The 23455-nt window shown below is 43.1% G+C and overlaps 1 protein-coding gene across 23 annotated transcripts in view; it reads right to left on the bottom strand.

Annotated features, from left to right (window-relative positions):
• RIMBP2 (RIMS binding protein 2) overlaps positions 1–23455 on the bottom strand; it is a 307061-nt gene that overhangs the window by 221827 nt on the left and 61779 nt on the right. For 21 of the 23 annotated variants that reach the window (XM_072144379.1, XM_072144382.1, XM_072144380.1 and 18 more), the window contains one exon: positions 1563–1739. In XM_072144379.1, coding sequence (XP_072000480.1) covers positions 1563–1739 — 177 coding nt within the window. Of the gene's footprint in view, positions 1–1562; positions 1740–2760; positions 2778–23455 lie in introns of those variants that run through there. The other 2 variants (XM_072144389.1, XM_072144378.1) reach the window with 2 other exon arrangements.

Genomic DNA, 23455 nt, shown 5'->3' on the forward strand with positions numbered 1-23455 from the left:
TTCTGTCCTGGTACTGCCAGGCTGCTGATGCTGGTTGTATCTGTTAGGAGAAGGAAAATATGGGAGAGGCCATTTTTTTTAAATAGCTCTCCTGCCAAGGGCATTGTCATCATGCCTTCTTAGATCTTCTTCTACCAAGCCCCGCTCCTCCTTGGCAGTCTCCACATTGCATGAGCCATAGAAGTTAACACTTTGGTTTCATTATAATCATGGTAGATGTCTTTTGATGGTCCATTGTCCATATCCTCTTCCTCAAAGTTGTTGGGCATCTGGGAACTCCATGTCTGCAACTGGAGAAGGGGCAGGTGTATGGCCACAGAATCCCAGCTAGGAGAGTTATCATAGAGCATTAGTGACGGCTCCATGACCTGTGGTTGAGACGTATCTTTTGTTTTGAACTGGGGAGAGGTGGAAGGCTTTTGTTGAAGGCTTTGTATAAAAGAGGTGGAGTGGGTTTAAGACAATCCAATAGAACTTGAGGCACTCTCAATTGACCACTGCTTCAACTTTGTTTGGCCTCTATTCTGGGAATACACCCTGAGTATTTCACAATGACTTCAAAACTATTTCAAATTATTTCAAATTTTCAGCTTCCCCTGTCATTCTATCTGCTTCCTCTCCCACGAACATTGCTGGTCAGGTGCACTCATCACTACCCATACTGTCTTCTAGTGCATGAATTAACAGCATTTTGATGTTTTTTTTAAATACTTTTTTTATTATTTTTTTATACTTTTTTTATGTTAAGTTATTACTTTAAGAATGAGTCCCAAATTGAGTTATCCCCTTATATGCGGACAAACTCGACAATCCCGAATTTCGCCCAAGTCGCTCATCACAAGTTGTGTTAGCTGACAGAGTGCAATCAACAGCAATTGATTTTATGTCCTCACAGAGGTAGGTCCCATTCGCTTTCAAATGGAGCCACATCTGTAATGGCTTAGCTAGCCCACTGATCAACTACTGATGGCTTAGCCCCTTCAAGGCCTTATTACAGGTCAGGTATCAGTGAATGTAAGCTAGCACCAAAAAAGGAGATCATATAATGAACATAAATGTTTGATATTGGTACTCTGACTGTTGAAGACCTCACAGTATCATACCTCTCTTTGGTGCAGTTAGCTCAGTACAAACAGTCAAGATTATGCGGGGGAAAGTGACCAGCGAAAAGGCAGGGTTTCTTGAACATAGCAATTATAAGTATACATAGAACTCTGGCGTCGCGGACGAGGGCGTGCAGCTCCTCATAGCTGCGCGCTGAAGATATCTGGTAGGAGGATCAAAGAGGCTACTGGGGGCTTGGAGTAGCTGCACAGTGAAGCCTCTGCTCTGGCAACTCCACACCCCAGTAGCCTCTTCATCTACCTTAATAGTTAGATCCGTGGTGGTAGGTTTCCTTTAACATCATTTGAAGTTGACAAAGATACTATTTAAACGGATGGTAAAATGGTAGAAAACACAGCTCTATTGGTTGGTCAATCTTATTTTTAAACTATAATACAACCCCGGAAGCCTAAACTAGGTTTTAGCACTTGAATATCAAAATAACGAAATGTTCTTACCTTCAGACATCCAAGTCTGGTCTTTAGCTCATCGCACTCCACTTGCAAAAGGCGAATCTCTACTTCTCGTTCTGACTCTTTATTAGGACAGGGTGAGTGAGCCGGCCCTCCATTTACTGATCGCATGATGTCTCTTGTGGGTGACTTCTTAGCCAGTGTTGAAGAGGTTCTCTTCTGCTGTAATTATAAGCAGAATAGATGTTTTCTTACATGAAATGAAGATATAACCACATCCTTTTATTTCAGTCGACGACAGCGCTTTTAAATTATTAATGCAAGAGTCAATATATGAATCAAATGGGCTTGAAAACAACACAGACATGTTTAGGGACAGAAAGGAACAAATGCAAATGTAGCAACAACAAGAAGAATCAGCAAGATTCTCTGATGACAATGAGACATGTTTGATATTATTAAAAGGGACATTTCAACACTTACATAATCACTTATTTTTTGTATCCATTAATATGTGCTGCTTCACAGATTTCTATATTCCAGGGCAATCAATCTAATTGGTTGGTGGAGCTATTTTTTTTGTTTCAGCCCAAGACTACACATATGACAGTAGAGACACAAAATAGCATATTGAATACTATTGGCTTAAACTATGCTTATTAGTCTCCCTAATGTCAGATGGGACTGGAACAGGCAGCCTATCTTTGCCCATCTGAAGGAAGAGAACCCAAAATAATGCTAGAGAAAGAAAAAAATTAAACAATCCCTGTAAAAGGATACGAAGCATTGGATTTGGCGAAGGTAGTTGAAGGCCCCTTTAAAGGCGTTTTTCTATCTGGGTATACACTTATAATTTAATTCATCTGATATAGATAGGCAGTCCCCGGGTTACATACAAGATAGGTTCCATAGGTTTGTTATTAAGTTGAATTTGTATGTGAGTCGAAACTGTATATTTTATAATCGTAGATCCAGACAAAAAAAATTTTTTGCACCAGTGACAATTGGAGTTTCAAAATTTTTTGCTGTAATGGGACCAAGGATTATCAATAAAGCTTCATCACAGACACCTAACAGTCTGGGACTGAAGTAAAGGATACCCAGGGAGCTTCATCAGAGGTCACAGTGGGCAGAGGGGTCCGTCTGTAACTAGGGGTTGTCTGTAAGTCAATGTCCTTAAGTAGTAGACTGCCTGTATATGTTTATACACTTTATCAATTGCATGTTAATAATAAAAATATACCTGTGTGTAGAGAATGTCCCATAAATCTGGTTAGGTTCTCATAGTAATCCATTTGGGGGCTAGATTCTTGGATGACATCGTGGGGCTCTTGGCATAGCAGTTGCATGCTTTTTGAAAGTGATTGAGTACAAACCCTAAAGCAAATAATGCCATTATGACTTATGAAGACTGTAGGTTGGAGACCTCTCTATATGCACTATACATCTCAGTGCCTGATGGAATACAAAGATCAAGAGTAAGATAGTAGAGCCCTGCTTTCATATATAAACTGTACATAGGCAGCAAACAATGCACAGTTTATTTCTGCATCTTTATAAGTCTTTATAACCATGTGCAAAATAACTGATTCTTTGTAAATTTGGACTTAAGCAGGGTTCCTAACGCTTGCCTTGCCTTGGTCTGCTGTGGTCTTGCACACATAAAACAGTCAGTTAACCACAGTGGATCCACTACTAGCCAGGACCCTATTTGCTATGGGACAATGGATGTGCTGTACCTTGGGCGTCTAGTTATGGACTAGTGCTTCCTCGGAATGTTTTAATTTTTTTTATTTGTTCGAATCGCCTTCCTGACCAACAGATGACAAAATAAGAATGTGTCTGTAGGAGCACAGAAGATGTTATAAAGTGTAGGAGTATAAGGATGTCAATGTGAATAGATGTAGGGGAACTGGGTGTTCTACTATATAGCGTAGGAACACAGGTAATAAAAGCATACAGAAGCACAGGAGGTTGTAGTATATAGCAATGGGGGCACTAATGGTAATACCCTTACAGTATATTGGGAATAGTTTAGCAATTGCTTGCAGTGGTATCATCCAGTCACTGGTAGATTTATACAGCATCACAATTCTGATTATCACTAAACTCTTGGTTTATACTTTATCTTTTTACTTAACACTCACCAAATACCATTACTGTATTTAATGAATTATGATTATGGTGAAGTGTAAAAGAATCTTCGATGGAGGTTCATCCATAGGCACTGTGAGCTGTAAATATGACCTGCCGCACCTGACTGGCAATCAACCAATTTTGTCATACATTTGTCATACCATATGTAAGACTTCCATGTGTCTTATTTTAGCATATGGACAATGGTTTTTAGTTAACTATAAATCATTAACTAAATGGGCTCAGCGTATCCTCCTGTGACTTGGTACATATTAGTATATTATTTTTATATACAGTATATTTGTTCCTGGTTTTTTATATGTCTTGGCCTTAGAAGCTGCAGGTCACACATGTGTTAGATGCTCACACATTGCTATCCATTCCCATACGTATGTTTTTCAATCAATATTAATGACTTTGGGTTGCACACTATAAGACGCTGAAGCTGATCAATGGCAGTTAATATCAATTTAAGCTTTAATAAGCAGAAAAACGTTTATGTTCTTGATTAAACTTGACTAAACAGTTCCAGCCCGAGGCTACACATAGAAAACACAGACACAAGGGGGGAAGGGGCATTTCCTAAGGCTGGCCTTTCACACACTATTTTCAGTGAAAAAACTGCAAACACAAGATTTTCTCTATGCTACAACAGTGATCATTTACATTAGGGGTGTACAGTTTAATAGATATACTGTATAGGATCACAATATCCCTGACCAATTTTCCACTGTGGCATGTCCATGTTTTACAAAGTATCTGAAAACAAGGAAAAAGCACAACATTTGGCTCAGTGTAGACCAAGTTTGTTTTGCAACAGTTTCACTCAGAAGCCAGTGTGCAAGACGTTATACATGTAGAATTAAAGGTAACATAAATGTCTCTTCACATTACTGCTAGATATCTAACATATCTAAAGGCCATACTCTTCAGATACCTGTCAGCCAGTTATTCCTCCCAACACAGTAACATGCTCAGAAACATCACGGAAAACTATTTACACGTTTACAATTTGACAGTTTTTCCTTCAAATTTCCGAGGGTTTTTGTAGCATGGATTTAATTTGAATGGACAGCTTTAGGGTTTTACTTTTGATTTGTGGTTTGGAGTTTTCATTGCTGTTTTTTGGCAGAAAAATGACCAGGAAAACAAGAGAACCATTAGTCCTTTAGGGTGTAGCATCTGTAATGGAGTAGAGATATGCATGCCCAATCTATGCTTTATCTCCTTCCATAGGAACGCTCAGTGGTCGAAGGAGGGAGAACAGACATGTTGCTTTAGATCGGCTATATTCATCACGTGACTGGCAACACTTTCAGCCAAGGAACCAGAAAAATACCCAGTGAGAAGGGGGAGGAAGTACCTGACATGTCTGCTTTTATTAGCAGCATGAATGCAGATGTGGTAGATATGAATCACTCAAGAATGCCCTGTAATGTATCATGCTGAAGAACCACAAGGAGTCGTGCCGTTCTGGAGGCGCTGTCACACTCAGAGAATAGACTGGGATGGTGTGTCCATAAAACCAGTTTTAATAAAAAGTAAAAGGTAAAACACTACGCGTTTCGGCCCCCGGCTGGAGCCTTCATCAGGTGGATAATTACATACAATTGTGGGTGTATTCCACTCCCTACCAGCCATTCAACAGAGGATTGCATAGGACATCAATGTCCTGGCATCATACACTCAGACGTCTGACTGCTGAAATGGCATCCAGAGCATTAGAAGGTCAGTAACATTATTTTTTCATGGCCACCCTTAATAAATTTCAACTTCCTTTAAAATGTAAGAACACTTATGTAATGGGGTTGTTTATCGTAAAATGCAATTGGTACGCAATTTACTGTAGAGGAGTTTTGGAGCAAAATCACAGCAACAATAGAAATAGACAGTTGCTAAAAAGTTTTTTTTAGAATGCAGTAAGGTTTGCATTATTACATCCAACATCCAATAATTGACCCTGACACTATAGAAGACGGCATGCAGAGGCAGCGGCAGGCTAGAGAGTGTCATGGCGACATACCCCAAATGGACTCGGGCTTCAAACCAATTAAAAAAATTCCTTTTGGCGAGGATAACGTGTAGTGTATGTATCAGTATTTTGCCTGGTTAAGGCGGCAGAGAGGAACCAAAGGAGGTGAGCAAGAAGCGCTGAAATGATTTCCTATGTGAACAAAAGGTTGACGGTATATTTAGTCGATAACACAGCATGGTGGCGACATAGTGACCAAGTTCCATAACGTATCTGGTGAAACACCCGAAAAATGAGCCTGACACAGCTCGTTTGCTAAGGGGACGACATGTGGAGGCAGCCATGGAGACGACTTCCATGATTAAGAGCGACAGTATGGGGCATCCATATAGCGCTGCTATGATTGAAACTTCAGGTCTCCAGCATGGCGGCGACAGATGCGCCGAGTTCCATTATGTATCTGGTGAAACACCTGAAAATTCTGCCTGACAAAGCTTGTTTGATAAGGGGATGATGTGCTGCATATCCTCTCGTGCTCCAGTGTCTGGTATATAGACAGTTGAAAGTTGCGCATGGAGACATTGGTGGACGCTGTGGAGGATTGTGGAGGCGAAATGGACAGGAAACAGCAGGGGCAGCATGCATGAATGCCTCTGAGGCTGCCTAATCTTGGGATGGAGCTGGCGGTCCGCTGCCAGGTGAGCTTTCGCCTGTCCAACCCCCTGTCTCTCGGCGCCTCCCCACCCAAAATGGGCCTGGGGGCCAGAAGCGTTTACTTTGAAAAAATTATAATTTTCAAAGCAGGCGGGGTCGTTTGAATATTTCATCTAGGAATAATGGAATAGCGTAGCGGTTCTATTTTTAATTGTTTTTTCGGAAATGGTTCCATGATTAAGAGTGACAGTATTGGGCATCCATATTGCGCTGCTATGATTGAAACTTCAGGTCTCCAGCATGGCGGCGACAGATGCGCCGAGTTCCATTATGTATCTGGTGAAACACCTGAAAATTCTGCCCGACAAAGCTCGTTTGATAAGGGGATGATGTGCTGTATTTCCTATCGCGCTCCAGTGTCTGGGGTATAGACAGTTGAAAGTTGCGCATGGAGACATTGGTGGATGCTGTGGAGGATCGTGGAGGCGAAATGGACAGGAAACAGCAGGGGCAGCATGCATGAATGCCTCTGAGGCTGCCTAATCTTGGGATGGAGCTGGCGGTCCGCTGCCAGGTGAGCTTTCGCCTGTCCAACCCCCTGTCTCTCGGCTCCTCCCCACCCAAAATGGGCCTGGGGGCCAGAAGCGTTTACTTTGAAAAAATTATAATTTTCAAAGCAGGCGGGGTCGTTTGAATATTTCATCTAGGAATAATGGAGTAGCATAGCGGTTCTATTTTTAATTGTTTTTTCGGAAATGGTTCCATGATTAAGAGTGACAGTATTGGGCATCCATATTGCGCTGCTATGATTGCAACTTCAGGTCTCCAGCATGGCGGCGACAGATGCGCCGAGTTCCATTATGTATCTGGTGAAACACCTGAAAATTCTGCCTGACACAGCTCGTTCGATAAGGGGATGATGTGCTGTATTTCCTCTCGCGCTCCAGCGTCTGGGGCATAGACAGTTGAAAGTTACGCATGGAGACATTGGTGGACGCTTTGGAGGATCGTGGAGGCGAAATGGATAGGAAACAGCAGGGGCAGTATGCATGGATGCCTCTGAGGCTGCCTAATCTTGGGATGGAGCTGGCGGTCCGCTGCCAGGCGAGCTTTCGCCTGTCCAAGCCCCTGTCTCTCGGCTCCTCCCCACCCAAAATGGGCCTGGGGGCCAGAAGCGTTTACTTTGAAAAAATCCTAATTTTCAAAGCAGGCGGGGCTACAAACAGCACTTCTAAGAACCTTTTGTATAAGATCAAGTGTAGTACTGTTCTTATAAGTAATTGGCTTGGTTATGGCGGTTATTCAGGTTGAGCTTCTTTCACCTGGTGGAGAATGGAAATCCTGAGAAATCCAGGCTTTATTCATCTTGATAAGCGTCAGCCTGTCAGCGCTGTCAGTCGACAGGCGTGTATGCTTATCGGTGATGATGCCACCAGCTGCACTGAAAACACACTAGCGGCAGGGCAGGCAAGAACCTCCAAGGCGTACAGCGCCAGTTTGTGCCACATGTCCAGCTGTGAAACCCAGTAGTTGTAGGGAGCTGTGTGATCATTTAGGACGATGGTATGGTCAGCTACGTACTCCCTCACCATCTTTCTGTAAAGGTCAGCCCTACTCTGCCGGGACTGGGGACAGGTGACAGTGTCTTGCTGGGGTGACATAAAACTGGCAAAGGCCTTGTAAAGCGTACCCCTGCCAGTGCTGGACAAGCTGCCTGCTCGCCTACTCTCCCTTGCTACTTGTCCCGCAGAAGTACGCCCTCTGCCGCTAGTGCTGTCAGAAGGGAAATACTGTTTCAGCTTGTGCACCAGGGCCTGCTGGTATTCATGCATTCCCACACTCCTTTCCTCTCCAGGGATGAGAGTGGAAAGATTTTGCTTCTACCGTGGGTCCAGGAGAGTGAATACCCAGTAATTGGTGCTGGAATAAATTCTTTGAACGCGAGGGTCACGGGATAGGCAGCCTAGCATGAAATCTGCCATATGCGCCAGAGTCCCAACGCGCAAGAATTCACTCCCCTCACTGGCCTGACTGTACATTTCCTCCTTCAACTCCTCCAACTCCTCTTCTTCTGCCCATACACGCTGAACAGTGAGGGACTGAACAATGCTCCCCTCTTCTGTCTCGCCAACATTCTCCTCCTCTTCCTCCTCATCCTCCTCCGATATGCGCTGAGAAACCGACCTGAGGGTGCTTTGGCTATCAACAAGGGAATCTTCTTCCCCCATCTCTTGTGACGAGCGCAAAGCTTCCGACTTCATGCTGACCAGAGAGTTTTTCAACATGCCAAGCAGCGGGATGGTGAGGCTGATGATGGCTGCATCGCCACTGACCATCTGTGTTGACTCCTCAAAGCTACTCAGCACCTGACAGATATCAGACATCCACGTCCACTCCTCATTGTAGACTTGAGGAAGCTGACTGACCTGACTACCAGTTCTGGTGGAAGTTGACATCTGGCAGTCTACAATTGCTCTGTGCTGCTGGTAAACTCTGGATAACATGGTTAATGTTGAATTCCACCTCGTGGGCACGTCGCACAACAGTCGGTGAGCGGGCAGTTGGAGGCGGCGCTGCGCTGCCCTGAGAGTGGCAGCATCTGTGCTGGACTTCCTGAAATGCGCACAGATGCGACGCACCTTCGTGAGCAAATCAGACAGATTGGGGTATGGCTTGAGGAACCGCTGAACTATGAGATTTAACACATGGGCCAGGCATGGCTCATGTGTCAGTATGCCAAGTTGCAGAGCCGCCACCAGGTTACGGACGTTGTCACACACAACCATACCTGGCTTCAGGTTCAGCGGTGCCAGCCACAGATCAGTCTGCGCTGTGTTGCCCTGTAATAGCTCTTGGGCGGTGTGCCTTTTATCGCCTAGGCTCAGCAGTTTGAGCACCACCTGCTGTCGCCTAGCGACGGCACTGCTGCTGTGCCTAGAGCTACCAACTGATGGTGCCATCCCCACGGATGGTAATTCGGAGGAGGAAGTGGAGGAGGGGTGGGAGGAGGTGGAGGCATAGTAGGCCTGAGAGACCTGGACCGAGGTAGGCCCCGCAATCCTCAGCGTCGGCAGTATATGTCCAGCCGCAGGGTCAGACTCGGTCCCAGCCTCCACCAAGTTAACCCAATGTGCCGTCAGCGATATATAGTGGCCCTGCCCGGCAGCACTCGTCCACGTGTCCGTGGACCTAGTCAGAAACGGCATTGGTCAGGGCATGGATGATGTTGTCTGACACGTGCTGGTGCAGGGCTGGGATGGCACATCGGGAAAAGTAGTGGCGGCTGGGGACCGAATACCGAGGGGCGCCCGCCCCATGAGGTTGCGAAAGGCCTCGGTCTCTACCAGCCTATATGGCAGCATCTCCAGGCTGAGTAATTTGGAGATGTGGACGTTGAGGCATTGGGCGTGTGGGTGGGTTGCACTTATTTCCTCTTGCGCTCCAGCGTCTGGGGTATAGACAGCTGAACGCTGCACATGGAGACATTGGTGGATGCTGTGGAGGATCGTGGAGGCGAAAGTGTGGTTTTCGCACAGGAGGTGTTTGGGCCGGGGTCCTGGGCAGGGAGCTGACTAGCAGAGGCAGCAGATGACACAGGGGAAGGAGCAGTGGTGTGCCCGGCCTTGGTTCCATTTAGTGGGGTGTTTAGCATTCATATGCCTGCGCATACTGGTGGTGGTTAAGCTGGTAGTGGTGGAACCCCTGTTGATCCTGGTGTGGCACAGGTTGCACACCACAGTCTGTCGGTCATCCGGTGTTTCTTTAAAGAACCTCCAGACTTCCAAAAATCTAGCCCTCGCCACGGGAGCTTCACTACGTGAAACATTTGGCGCTGATGCACCAGCTCTGGCCCTGCCTCTCTGTCTGGCCCCACCACTGCCTCTTCCAACCTGTTCTCGCCTCCATCTCAGAAGCACTGTGTTCACCCGGGCCTATCAACCCAGCTTGGGTCTGTCACCTCATCATCCTCCGATCCCTCAGTCTGCTCCCCCCTCGGACTACCTGCCCTGACAACCACTCATCACTGTCTGACAACCGTGTCTCCTCATCGTCCGACACCTCTTTACACACTTCTTCCACTACGTCAACAATGTCATCATCACCCACAGACTGCGACCGGTGGAAAACCTGGGCATCGGAAAAGAGCTCAGCAGCAACCGGACAAGTGGTTTGTGACTCTGGGAAGGGTCCAGAAAACAGTTCCTCAAATGCCAAATTTTCCTGGAAGGGGGCAGACTGGGGGGAAGGAGGCTGAGGTGGAGGAGCTGGAGGAGTGCTGATTTTGGTGACATGGGTGGACTGCGTAGAAGACTGACTGGTGGACAAATGGCTAGAAGCATTGTCCGCAATCCACGACATCACCTGTTCGCACAGTTCTGGCCTCAACAGTGTTCTCCCATGAGTCCCAGTAACTTGAGACATGAACCTAGGGAGTGTAGCTCTGCGGCGCTCCCCTGCTCACTCATCAGCAGGTGGTGTCTCACCCCGCCCAGGACCACGGCCTCTGACCCTTGCAGTAGTTGGATGCCCATGCCCACGCCCTCCTCCTCTACCCCTAGCCCTCGGGTTCAACATTTTCAAAATTAAAGTGTAAACTGTACATTTTTTTTGTGTTTTTTTTTGTGTTTTTCATTTTTGGTGTTTTTTGTGTTTTTTTTTTTTTTCACAAAACGATCAAAAGAAATCACACAGCAACCACAGAAGATGATGATGATTTCTATTGGTAGTTTCTAACCTACACTGACAGCACACAACAGGATTTTGTGCTGTGCCTGTGTTGACTTTCAGTTTTGAAAAAAAAAAATTAAAAAAAAAAAATCGGCGGACTGTGCCTAATTCAATCAAAGAAAAAGTAGTCAAACCGGCACAACACGAGAGACGCCACAGGAGTACAGGTGCCCAATGTTGCTTCCTTTATTGGATAAAATGTCACATATACGAGGATAAAGGTTGGTTAACGCGACCAACAACATACTCGCCTTTTAACCATACCAGCTGGGTGATGCGGAGGAGGAGACTCCCTCATTCACCCTAAGTAACATGGGCCGGGCCGCACCTCCGATATCACATGACCAGACACTCCCCCTAAAGTCACGTGATCGGGAGCGCGGCTCGGGACCACGCGATTGTGGTAAGCCGAGATTACCAACTAAAGATACCATGAACAGAAGCAAGCCTATGGACACTCAGAGATCATCCAATAAACCGTCAAAAAACGGACTAGACGGGCAGGACGCAAACATAGGAAATATGGGAGTGAAAACCCGTGCAAAGAAGGACTAATAACAGAGACTGTTGTCAACCTGTCTAGTAGGATACTGTCTGAAAATCAATTGAAAGTATTGGCCAAGGGCCTTAAGTTTTCACCCACAGTCGACTTTAATTTATTCAGTACCCTACTGGACATTAACAAATTGGCGCGCAATATCACTGTTAGGAAACATTTCGATGATATGGCTGTGCCAAAAGAGAGTTTAGCCCCTTAATGACCGCCCTATCGGGATTCTACGGCGGTCATTAAGGGTACTTCTTCTGACGCGACGCCTTTCTACGGCGCCGCGTCAGAAGAAGATTTCGGGACACCGGGTCAGTATAGTCCCGGTGTCGGGCTGTAATATCACAGCCCAGACCCGGCACTAACACCCGGGATCGGAAAAACTCCGATCCCGGGTGTTTAACCCCTTACACGCCGCGGTCAAGCATGACCGCGCCGTGTAAGCGTGTCCCCCGTGGAATTGGACCCCCCCGGTGTGCTTACCGGGGGATCCGATCCCTCCTGCCGCTGCCCCGGGTCCCGACGAGTGACCCGAGGCTGTCGGCTCCTCTTCTCGCCGAGTCCTGCCTTCCTGGCTGTATTACACTATACACTGCAATAAAAGTGTATTGCAGTGTAAAGGCTTGAATAAGCGATCGGATGATCGCTTATTCAAGCCAAGAAGTAGAAAATGTAAAAAAGTAAAAAAAAAAAAAAATTTAAACTTTTTATAATATAATTAAATAAATAAATAAAATAAAAGTCCCATAATCTCCCCAGTAACACATAAAATGCATATACAGTAAATAAAACACAAAAACATACATATTTGGTATCACCGCGTCCGTATTAATCTGTACAATAAATCTAAATCAATATTGAACCCCCTCGGTGAACTACGTGAAAAAAAAATTCGGAAAACTTCCCATAATATACAATTTTTCATCAAACACCATCACAAAAAATGTTCTAAAAAGTGATCAAAAAAAGTTACGTTCCCTAATATCATACGACTGAAAAGAACAACTGTTTTCGCAAAAAATAAGCCCTCAACCAGATCTGACAACAGAAAAATACAGAAGTTATGGCCCTGAAAAGTTGTCAATAGTAAAAACAATGCGATTTTCTCCAATATTGGTTTTGCTCAGGAAAATTAAGCAAAAATAAGAAAAACTATATAAATGAGGTATCACCGCAATCGTAGTGAACCAGAGAATAAAGATAAAATATTATTTTTTACATTACGGTGAGCGGAGGGAAAAAAATGCTAACAATCCAAAATAAAAATTGATGATTTTGTTTGTGTCCCCCTTGAAATAGTTAATAAAATCTCAAGAATAAGCTTTAGACTCCCAAAATAAATTATCTATACATTGTATCTCATCCCATAAAAAATAAGCCCTCATATGTTTGTATTACCAAAAAAAATAAAAATTTATAGGTCGTACAATGTGACAATACAAATCTGCTGTGAATGGCGCCTCCATTCATTCTATACTCGGCCGTGCGCCCGTACAGCCGTTTACCACCACATATGGGGTATCAGTACACTCGGGAGGAATTGGGCATCAAGCGTTGCAGTGCGTTTCATCATTTAATTTATTCTGAAAATTTCAGTTTTGGCCTAAATGAATGTATTTTCCAAACAAATTCAATAGTTTCTAAATCACAGGTCCATATTTTTTAACCCATGTGAAACACTTAAAGGGTTAATAGACTTAATAGAAGTTGTTTTACATACGTTGAGGGGTGAAGTTTCTATAGTGGGGTAATTTATGGGGTGTTACTATTATTTAGGCCTCTCAAAGTCACTTGAAAGCTGAGTTGTCCCTCAAAATGTGAGTTTTGGCAATTTTCATGAAAGTAAGAAAAATCGCACCTAAAGTTCTGCACCTCATAACATCCTAGAAAAATGACCGGAAGCATAAATTATCATCCCAACATAAAGCAGATATTCTGTAAATGTTAATTATCAAACTTTTTGGGTAGTTTTACATCTTGTCTGGAAACCAGAACATTTCAAACTTGGAAAATGAAGAATTTTTACAAACTTTTGCCAAATTTTCACTTTTTTTCAGAACGAAATGCAAAACTTATCACTTAAATTTTATAACTAACATGAAGTACAATGTGTCACGAGAAAACATTCTCAAAATCACCGGGATATGTTAAAGCGTTCCAAAGTTATAACCAATTATCGTGAGACTTGTCAGATTTGAAAAATCGAGTCTGGTCATTGAGCTGAAAACTAGTGTCGGTGATAAGGGGTTAGTAACTGTAAATAAACATAATGCCTATATAGCAGACCTGATGAGATCTGACATAACTATTTGTAATTTCCAGGAACAGGAAAATATACTAGTTTTACGGTCATTACTATGTAAGCAATTTGATGTTAATGATTCGGTCGACAGCAAATATCACACTTCTAATGTAGATTTCTACCCTATCAACTCACGCGCTCCTGTCTTGGACAATTTCCAAGACATAGTTGAGAGGGAACTTGTAGCGCTGCATAAAAGGGTTAAGGAGAAGGGGTCGCATCGAGTGCATCACAACTTGTCTATGGGTGAAAAGAGGGCCTTACAACAACTTAAAGAAGACCCTGACTTGATCATTAGATCAGCGGATAAGGAGGGGGCTATAGTGATTATCAATGCCCCCCCATACAAACTCCTTAACAGAAATATGTTGAAGGAAAGGAACACCTATCGATGCCTGGAGTCTAACCCCACTATCCTGGTTCAAAAACGTTTATCCAAGATATTGGATGAGGGGATGTCACTAGGAATCCTTACACAGAAAGAGAGAGATTATCTGTATGTAGAGGATCCCATCACGCCGGTCTTTCATTCACTCCCCAAAGTCCACAAGAATATCTTTCCACCACCTCTAAGACCCATTGTGGCCGGAATTGGGGGAGTGGGTGAGAGACTGGGCGAATGGCTGGATCATTTTCTTCAACCTATCACTAGAGTCACTCCCTCCTTTTTCCGTGACACTAAACATCTCTTACAGATGATGAGAGACTTTGAATGGCAAGAAGAGTATAAATGGGCAACGTGCGATGTTACTGCGCTGTATTCATCCATACCTCATGAATTGGGTTTACAATTTTTACGCAGGCACCTTGATAGATATAGCACATTCAGCACAACCCTGAAAGAGTATATAGGTCTGGCCACCAGTTTCTTTTTCAAAACAATTTTTTCTATTTTGATGGCAGGTATTACTTGCAAGTGGAGGGGGCCCCGATGGGGGCCAAATTCTCCCCCTCCCTTGCAAACATATACAAGTAACAATGGGAGGAGTCTTTTATCTTCTCTCCCTCCAACCCACACCGGGCATCTATAGTATGGTTTGGTTGGTACATAGATGACCTGGTGTGGGTGTGGAGGGGTTCGGAAACATCCTTCGCAGATTTTGTTGACTATCTCAACGATAATCCCATGAATTTAAAGTTCACTTCCATGTTTGGAGGGGATTCAATCCCATTTTTGGACGTTACTTTGATTGGAGAAGGCAACAGGGTTAGAAGTATCCCATACAGAAAAGAAATGGCGAGGAACACCACTTTGTTGGCATCTCCCCCCCCCCCCCCACGTAGTTAGAAATATACCATATGGGGAATTAATAAGACTTAGAAGGAATTGTTCCGATGATGGCGATTATGGCAAAGAGAAAACTAGCCTCAAAGCCAGACTCTACCAGAGAGGATACTATAAGTCTAATGTTGAAAAAGCACATGACAAGACTAAAAATATGAAACAACAAGATCTATTATTGGATAGGAAACATGAAGAACAAATGATTAGAAACAGGAGAAGAGAGGGTGACACCACAACACAGAAACTTAAAGCTCCTATAGTATTTCCCACAGCCTATAGCAGGCAGTTTAAGGATATTACTAGAATAGTTCAAAAATTCACTCCAATTTTATTACAGGATCCAAGTTTGTGTACAGTGTTGAATGATGGCATCAGATGTGTGGCCAGGAGAGCTCCCACTTTAGGTGGTGTTCTTTCACCCAGCCTGTTTAAAAGCCAAAATTCCAGTGTTACCTGGCTCAACACTAAAGGTTGTTTTAGATGTGGTCATACACAGTGTAAAGCATGCTCGTTTTTAGCAGTGGACACAAGTATAACATCTTGTACTACTAATAAGAATTACCATATCCGATCATATCTCAACTGTAATACCTGTAATGCAATCTATTCAATTAAATGCATAGAGTGCAATATACAATATATAGGACAAACTACAGGTCCCCTTAAAGTGAGGATACGACGCCATTTGTCAGATGCCACTAATGAGACAGTAGGTATATCGGCAGCCTCTAAACACTTTAGGGAGGTACACAATAAATCCACTTGCCATTTTGTATGGTCCGGTTTTGAAAAAGTCTCACGTCCAGTAAGAGGGGGCAACATCAAGAGGAAATTACTAAATAGAGAGAGTTGTTGGATTTTTGTGATGGAAAGCAGAGAACCACAGGGCATGAATAAAAGGCAATACAACATATTAACATATTGATGTATTGTCTCATTTATCTTATACCTATACATTATATTTATAGTAACCTTATCCAACATATCCTTTCTCAATACTGTAATAAACCTCTCATTTTGACTTTGCTCTCTCTCTCTATTTTTCCTCTTCTCCCTCCTCCCATTTTTACTCTCTGCTTTTTCCTTTTGTGTCCTCCTCCTCCATTCGGAGTCACACGCAGTTTCACATTTTGAGCATAAGAATCTCAGGACATTTAATTATTTATATCCTCAGGTTGAAATCGAGTGACAATAGTCATAGTTTATAATGTCCAGTCTGTGAAGCATGTATGTTCCGATATTTTGCCAACAAGTGTATTTGTAACTTATTGTAACTTGTTTCCAAAGTACATTATTTTTGTTTAATTAATGCATTTGCTGTATATAATAATAATAATAATAATAATAATAATAATAATCTTTATTTATATAGCGCCATCAAATTACGTAGCGCTTTACAAATCAATGTCAACATTAATATGTATTTTTATATATGCAACGATATTTTAAGGATTGTTTGTTAATAATCTCGGCTTACTACAATCGCGTGGTCCTGAGCCGCGCTCCCGATCACGTGACTTTAGGGGGAGTGTCTGGTCATGTGATATCGGAGGTGCGGCCCGGCCCATGTGACGTACAGTGAATGAGGGAGTCTCCTCCTCCGCATCACCCAACTGGTATGGTTAAAAGGCGAGTGTGTTGGTAGGTCAGGTAGGTTATGATTAAGACGGATCCCGTCAAAACGCGTCAACCAGCCTTTATCCTTGAATATGTGACATTTATCCAATAAAGGAAGCAACATTGGGCACCTGTACTCCTGTGGAGTCTCTCACGTTGTGCCGGTTTGACTACTTTTTCTTTGCATGTACCATACGGCTATGGCTGGATCTTTTTCACTTTTACCTACTCTGTAGTGGAAGTGGTATATTTTTTATGTAATTCAATCAAACCCCTAATAAATTGTCCCACTTAGGTGTTTGAGATGGATATGTGTGTTACTAAGAGCTAAATATAACATTCGCAAATCTCCCTGCAAATTCGTCACAATATGGTACTAGCTGCACTACTGGTGCCAGCAAGCCCAGCCACAAGCAAATAAAAAATAAAATATATAAGCTATTGTAGCCCTAAGAAGGCCTGTTGGGTTCTTGTATGGCTAGTTTCTAACCTACACTGACAGCACATAACAGGATTTTGTGCTGTGCCTGTGATGACTTTTAGTTTTGAAAAAAAAATAAAAGTAAAAAAAAAAAAAAAAAATCGGCAGACTGTGCCTGATTCAATGAAACCCCTAATAAATTGTCCCACTTAGGTGTTTGAGATGGATATGTGTGTCACTAAGAGCTAAATATAACGTTCGCAAGTCTCCCTACAAATTCCTCACAATATGGTACTAGCTGCACTACTAGTGCCAGCAAGCCCAGCCACAAGCAAATAAAAAATATATATTCCAGCCCTAACAAGGGCTGATGGATTCTTGTAGACTCACTCCTGCCTAACAGTAAGCTAATATAACACCCTAACGCTATCCCTGCAGCAGCTCCCTAACGGCATCCAGACAGAGAATGATGCGAGCAGCGCGGGCAGGGGCTAGTCTATTCCAGGGTCACCTGATCTGGCCAGCCAACCACTGCTATCGACGTGTAAGTGTACCACGTCATGCTGGGTGGAGTGCAGAGTCTTCTGGCTTGTGATTGGCTCTGTTTCTGGCCGCCAAAAATCACAACGGCGGGAGATGCCATTTTCTCGAGCTGGCGAAATATTCGTCCGAGCAACGAGCTGTTTCGAGTACGCTAATGCTCGAACGAGCATCAAGCTCGGACGAGTATGTTCGCTCATCTCTAGGTATGAATTTTCACTATAAATAGTCATGGTGTGACGGTATTATTTGGTATTGTTGGTAATATTGATCTTTTGTATAGTAGTTTTGTTGGTAACAGTGTAGAGATAATATTTATTAACATTAAGGTACATTTTAAGTTGGGGCTCAATGTAATGCATTCTGCATCACAGTGGGGTGAATTTAATACGCCTGGTCTGACAATTTTCTCTTACTAAATCTGGAATGCATTGCACTGGCAGGGATAATATTAGGACTTCCACACTAAGCTCCAGTCTTAAAACATTCCCCTTATCTGTGGTTTTATATGTTTGGAGGAGGTGGTTGACTCCTTTAAAGAGGATCTGTCAGCTCAATAAAACAATCTAGCTGCACATAATAAAGGAAGCAGATACTTAGCCCTCCCCCCAATTATTGCACTGTTAAATTTCTAGCTTTATGGGAACATACCAAATCTGTGAAACACTAAGGTACTTAGCAGTCCGATCGATGGACCCAGCTTCAAGCAGTACAATGTATTTATGAGGGGGTAGTCTGAGGTCGCCTGAGGATGCAGTGACTGCAGCATCAAGGTTGGTAGTGACCGCCACTATGTGGACCAGGAGAGACACTCAGAGAGGAGGGAGTGGCTAGGACCTCAGACTAACCCCTCATGAATACAACGGACCGCTGGAGGCTTGGTCCGCTGATCCGACTACTTACCTCAGTGTTTCACAGCTTTTCCGTATGATCCGATAAAGCTAGAAATTTAACAGTGGAATAACTGGGGGAGGGCTAGAGAGATTCTTCCTTTACTATGTGCAGGTTGATTGTTTTACTAAGCTGACAGGTCCACTTTAAGCCCCCACCTTCTCTCCAGATACCCAGAAGCTTTCATATATGTTTCTGTACCCTCAAGCCGTCAAACTATTTGGTTGCTTGCAGAGATTCCATTTTACATATTCTCTGAAGACTTATTTTACACCCCCAGGTACATGGACTCATCTCAGTCAACTCATCTCATCTCAGTTCCGGCACCACTTAACAACCACAGAATGCAGCTTCTGTAAGCAGCCTTGTCTCCTAACATTCAGCACTGTGGTGGCTGCGGTCACATGCAGCATTTGAATCTGCACCTGTGAGAGTCTTGGCCTCATCGCAAATGCGTTTCCACTGAAGCACATGAGATCGGGAATGAGCATTACATGTAAACAATGCAAAACATGTGGTGGTTGTTACCATGTGGAATCGTTTTAGTGGAAACACCTCTGCAATCAGGCCAACCCCCTTTATGCAGCATTTGAATTGTGTTTCAAAACCCAATCGACCACAACCTCAACAATATACAGCTGTGCAGGTGACAGGTAAAATTTGCATAAGAAATTACAAAGAAAATAGCACAACATACAGGTATAAGAAAATATGATTCAGAGTTTTTATTTCATGGTTGAATGGAACAATGTACTAAAATAGACATGTAAAAAAAGACAAGTCGTCTTTAAATGCTTGAGTCATCGGCAATTGTAATTTCTCCCACACTTAGCTAAATTGTCATTTTGATACATATAATAGTGTCCACAGCAATTATCCAGATGTGTTCATCATCATTTTATATAAGAAACTGTCAACAGTAATACTAAAATTTACATTTTTTGGGGGAAAATGTGAGAGCATTTTTTACAAACCACAGTCACAATTAGATAAACAATAGTCCTGCTGCTTGTGGGCAGGTTGAATCATCATTATGAATCAGTCCATTCTCCAACCATGTCCAAAAACTAAAAATAACTTTTAATCGTGTCAACAATTAAAATGTATAATGTAGTTTTATACTTGAAAATAGCACAAGTTAAAAAGTTGCATCTGCAACATCCCCCACCGGGGCCTAGCCCTTGAGGTGAGGCCTGGAGACAGCCAGGGCCCGCGGTACCGGAGTGGCTGGCGGTTGCGGCCTAAGCACGCTATTGTCACGGTGCTTGGTACGGGGGAACCGGAGGGCTGTCCTACAGCCTGGCAGGTCTCCAGCAGGGTGGTGTTGGCAAGAAATGATGAGGGAGAGGCTGCTATAGCGGATCTCCCTGGGGCAACCCTTTGGTGTCCCGAGTGTGAGTCTCTGGGTGATGGACAGGGTGCCGGTGATGAAGGCAGCCGTATTAGCAGGGACCAGACGGAGACAGAAGTTGAAGAAAACAACTTACAGTCCTTTATTTGAACCGCAGGAACCGCAGCAAACGTGCCTTTAACAGGTAGGTAGGGTGCTGGAGATGTGAGTTGGAGGGAGCCTCAGGAGATAGTTCACCAGCCTGGAAGTAGAGGGCAGGCTGGGAGGCAGCTGTGTCCTGGTAGGAAGCTTCAGCTTGTCCTGTAGGGCTTCAGGTATCACCTTTAAAGGTAAGATGATACCCCTTTTCCTCACTACACTAACTCTATTCTATTAGCTCCACTCTTCAGAGGCAGGGGCTAGGCTCTTCCTGCTCTGGTATGGGCTAGATAGAGATTTCTCACTCACTCTAGGATTCTCCTACACTGGAATCTCTCTGAAAGAAGATCTCCAAAGACCTTCTCCTGGACTCCTTGCTGAAAGAACTCCTGAACATTCTGGGCCAGAGGTTTTATTACCTCCCTTTGGTCAGGTGGTGGCTGCTCCTCCAATCACATCTCAGCTACAGAGCACAGGATGTAACACAGACATTGGTTGACATAATTACATCATACATTAACATCTGCCTTGCCAGGCAGGATTAACCACTGCAATTTCCCCTTGATCCTATAAGGACCATGTAGTGTAATATGGTGTTACCTACAGGTGGGACGTATTCGCAAGCACTACCTCGCCATTGCATCGGCGAGGGTGTTGCACATCCAAAATATCAGAATCAGCATTAGAATCTTATGGATGCCTACAACAATATTAAATGCACCAGATTTATAGCAATTCCAAATGCGCCAGATTTGGGACTCCTAAAAAGATTGTAAAAATGTATGGAATTGCTGCAAATTAAACTCTCATTTCTGTGGTGCAGAATGCCATAACTGAAAAAGATGCAAAAATGAGATGAGCAACAGCAACTTTGTGTAGGTTAGACACAAATATCCTAGAAAGATCCTTTTTTGCCTAAAAAGTTACTTTTAATAGTATTAATTCAGATACCCCTATTTTGGGTTCTGCAGCACCTATAACCATGCATTCTCGGGTTTTAAAATGCATCTGCACTGTGGTCCAGTGTATAACACAACTAGACATATGGGCAGTTAAAGGCAAAGACATGAATTAGTTCTTTGTCTGCATTTTCAGCTATGTCTTTAACTGCCCATATCTCAAACACTTCATGAATTTTGAAACTCCAGATTCTTATCTTTAAAGTGACAGCAGAAGTGGTGGAGGGAATGCTTGAAAAGAGATTTCATACCCAGCCCAAAGGGAATATTAGTTTGATGACACTATCCCTTTAAGGTACACTCAAATGTTCTAATATGGAAAATGCATTAGAAAAACATTGAGGATTTTTACCAGTAAAAATGTTATAGGTCACACATACTGTATAAAGGGGTTGTCAACGATTAATTAATATGGGTCCAAGGGTGTATAAAAATAACAAACAAGCTATGCTTACCTCTCCGGCGCTCTATCTCAGTGTGGTGCCGCCTGTTACTATTGGTCTGTTTTGTATACAAAGGCTCAGTGTGATGCAGCATGGTGAGTGCACACCCTCTAGGGCCCATTCACACAATGCATTTAAATTGCATTTTGAAATGCAATTCAAATGCAGTGGGGAGGAGCCTGACTGTAATGCATAAACTGAAATATTTGCAATTGGGAATAAGCGTTGCTTATACCACATTACAAATGTAAACCCATCTGCAATTGGGAGACTCCTCATCACTGCATTTGAACACGACCCTACACCCTGTTAGGTCTGGTTAGGCTGAAGTGGGCACACAACAGTCAATGTAAGGTCGACATTAAGCCTCTGTATACAAACTTAGACTAGTGTTGACAGGAGATGTAGCGTCTGACCGGAGTGGCCGAGAAAGGTAAGCTTAGCCCTCCATGGGGCTGATATTAAGAAAGATAATACGACTCCTTGACAACCCCTCTAAATCAAATGTATTTATGCTGTAAAAAACAATGACTATCTTCAATTTGTGAATATATATACCCTTGTGCCTCAAAACCTGCTAAATCCAGGATAGTTTTATAGGTATACAGGAAGGTGCTGTACAGTTTCTAAGTGTGGTAATAGTAAAGAAATACTGTCATCTTTTATTGTTTGTTCTCCTCTTTCCTCTTCTAAACTCCAATTCTAAATTACTCTTCTGAATTAAATTTTAGGACCAGGGTGGAGAAATATAGGTTTGCCGTAAAAACCTCTTTTACGACTCTTACAGCCCACAAGGGGGCCCTAGTTCAAAAGAATCATGGCAGAGCCTGTAAACAGTGCAAGTGCTGATTTTCACACTTCCCCAGAAGATAAACACAGGATGAAAAAGGAAGGCTTTCTAGTACACAAGGGGGTTTTGTACTGTGATGTTGAAATATATTTCCAAATAGCATGGACTTGATCCTTAATAATGAGCACCCACTAACAGGGGGAGTCAGGGAGATTGGCTCTATCACCCTTCTGAAGTTGAAGTTTTAAACCCATCTGGGAAGTATCCCAAATCGCGTAGCAGTTCCAATCTTGTGCATACCTCCATCATGTTGGGTATATTACATGTAGTGGTAGGTATTGGTATACCCATCTGAGTAGAGGCAAATTTCACAACTTGACAACTTTCTGTCAAGGGTTATGGAGTTTAATAGAAATGCTTACAAAAATTTAAGGGTAAAATTTTAGGAAGGGTAATCCACATTACCATAGGGACAACCCCCTTTAGGTGACATCATAAGTCAATTGGTGGCAGGGAAAAGACACTCGGGAAGGCTTTGGAATGAACAGGTGTCAGTCTTTTTAACTTTTAAGGATGTCCAATTAATTTCCTGTTGTGCCCCACAGCACAGATAATTCACTATTCCATTAGTAAAGCTTATTTTGTTTTTATCCTGTTTATTGTATAACTTTTTGTAATTGTATTGTATGTACTGTATTGTTTTTCCTTGTAACCATTTTTTCTTTTTTCTGACAATAGGTTTGTTTCTACTTTCACTGCAAATTCCTATATTAACTTTTAAAACTTTTGCCTACTTGTAGTCTTAAAGAACTTCAGTTTTTTTTTTGCATTTTGAGTTAGCTAATTGTATTAGGTATATGGGATATATAGGTCCCTATTGCCTAGTTAAAATATTGGTGGTGGTAGCAAATCCAATGCTTGTTCAGATGCCAGAGGGTAACGCATCTGGTATAGGTTGGCAGGGTTTTATGACATAAACTGCTCCCCAGTGTAGGTGTACCCCCTGACGAAGATGGGTGCAAAACGAAGATGGGTGCAAATCACCAAAAATGCCCAAAAGCCCCAAAACACATAAAGAGACATATAACTAAAAAAAAAGTCTAAATCATAACACAAACCCCACATATATAGTATCACCGCGTCCGTAACAACCCGTAGAATAAA

This window comes from Engystomops pustulosus, chromosome 1, assembly GCF_040894005.1.
Source record: "Engystomops pustulosus chromosome 1, aEngPut4.maternal, whole genome shotgun sequence".
In the NCBI taxonomy this organism is placed as follows: domain Eukaryota; kingdom Metazoa; phylum Chordata; class Amphibia; order Anura; family Leptodactylidae; genus Engystomops; species Engystomops pustulosus.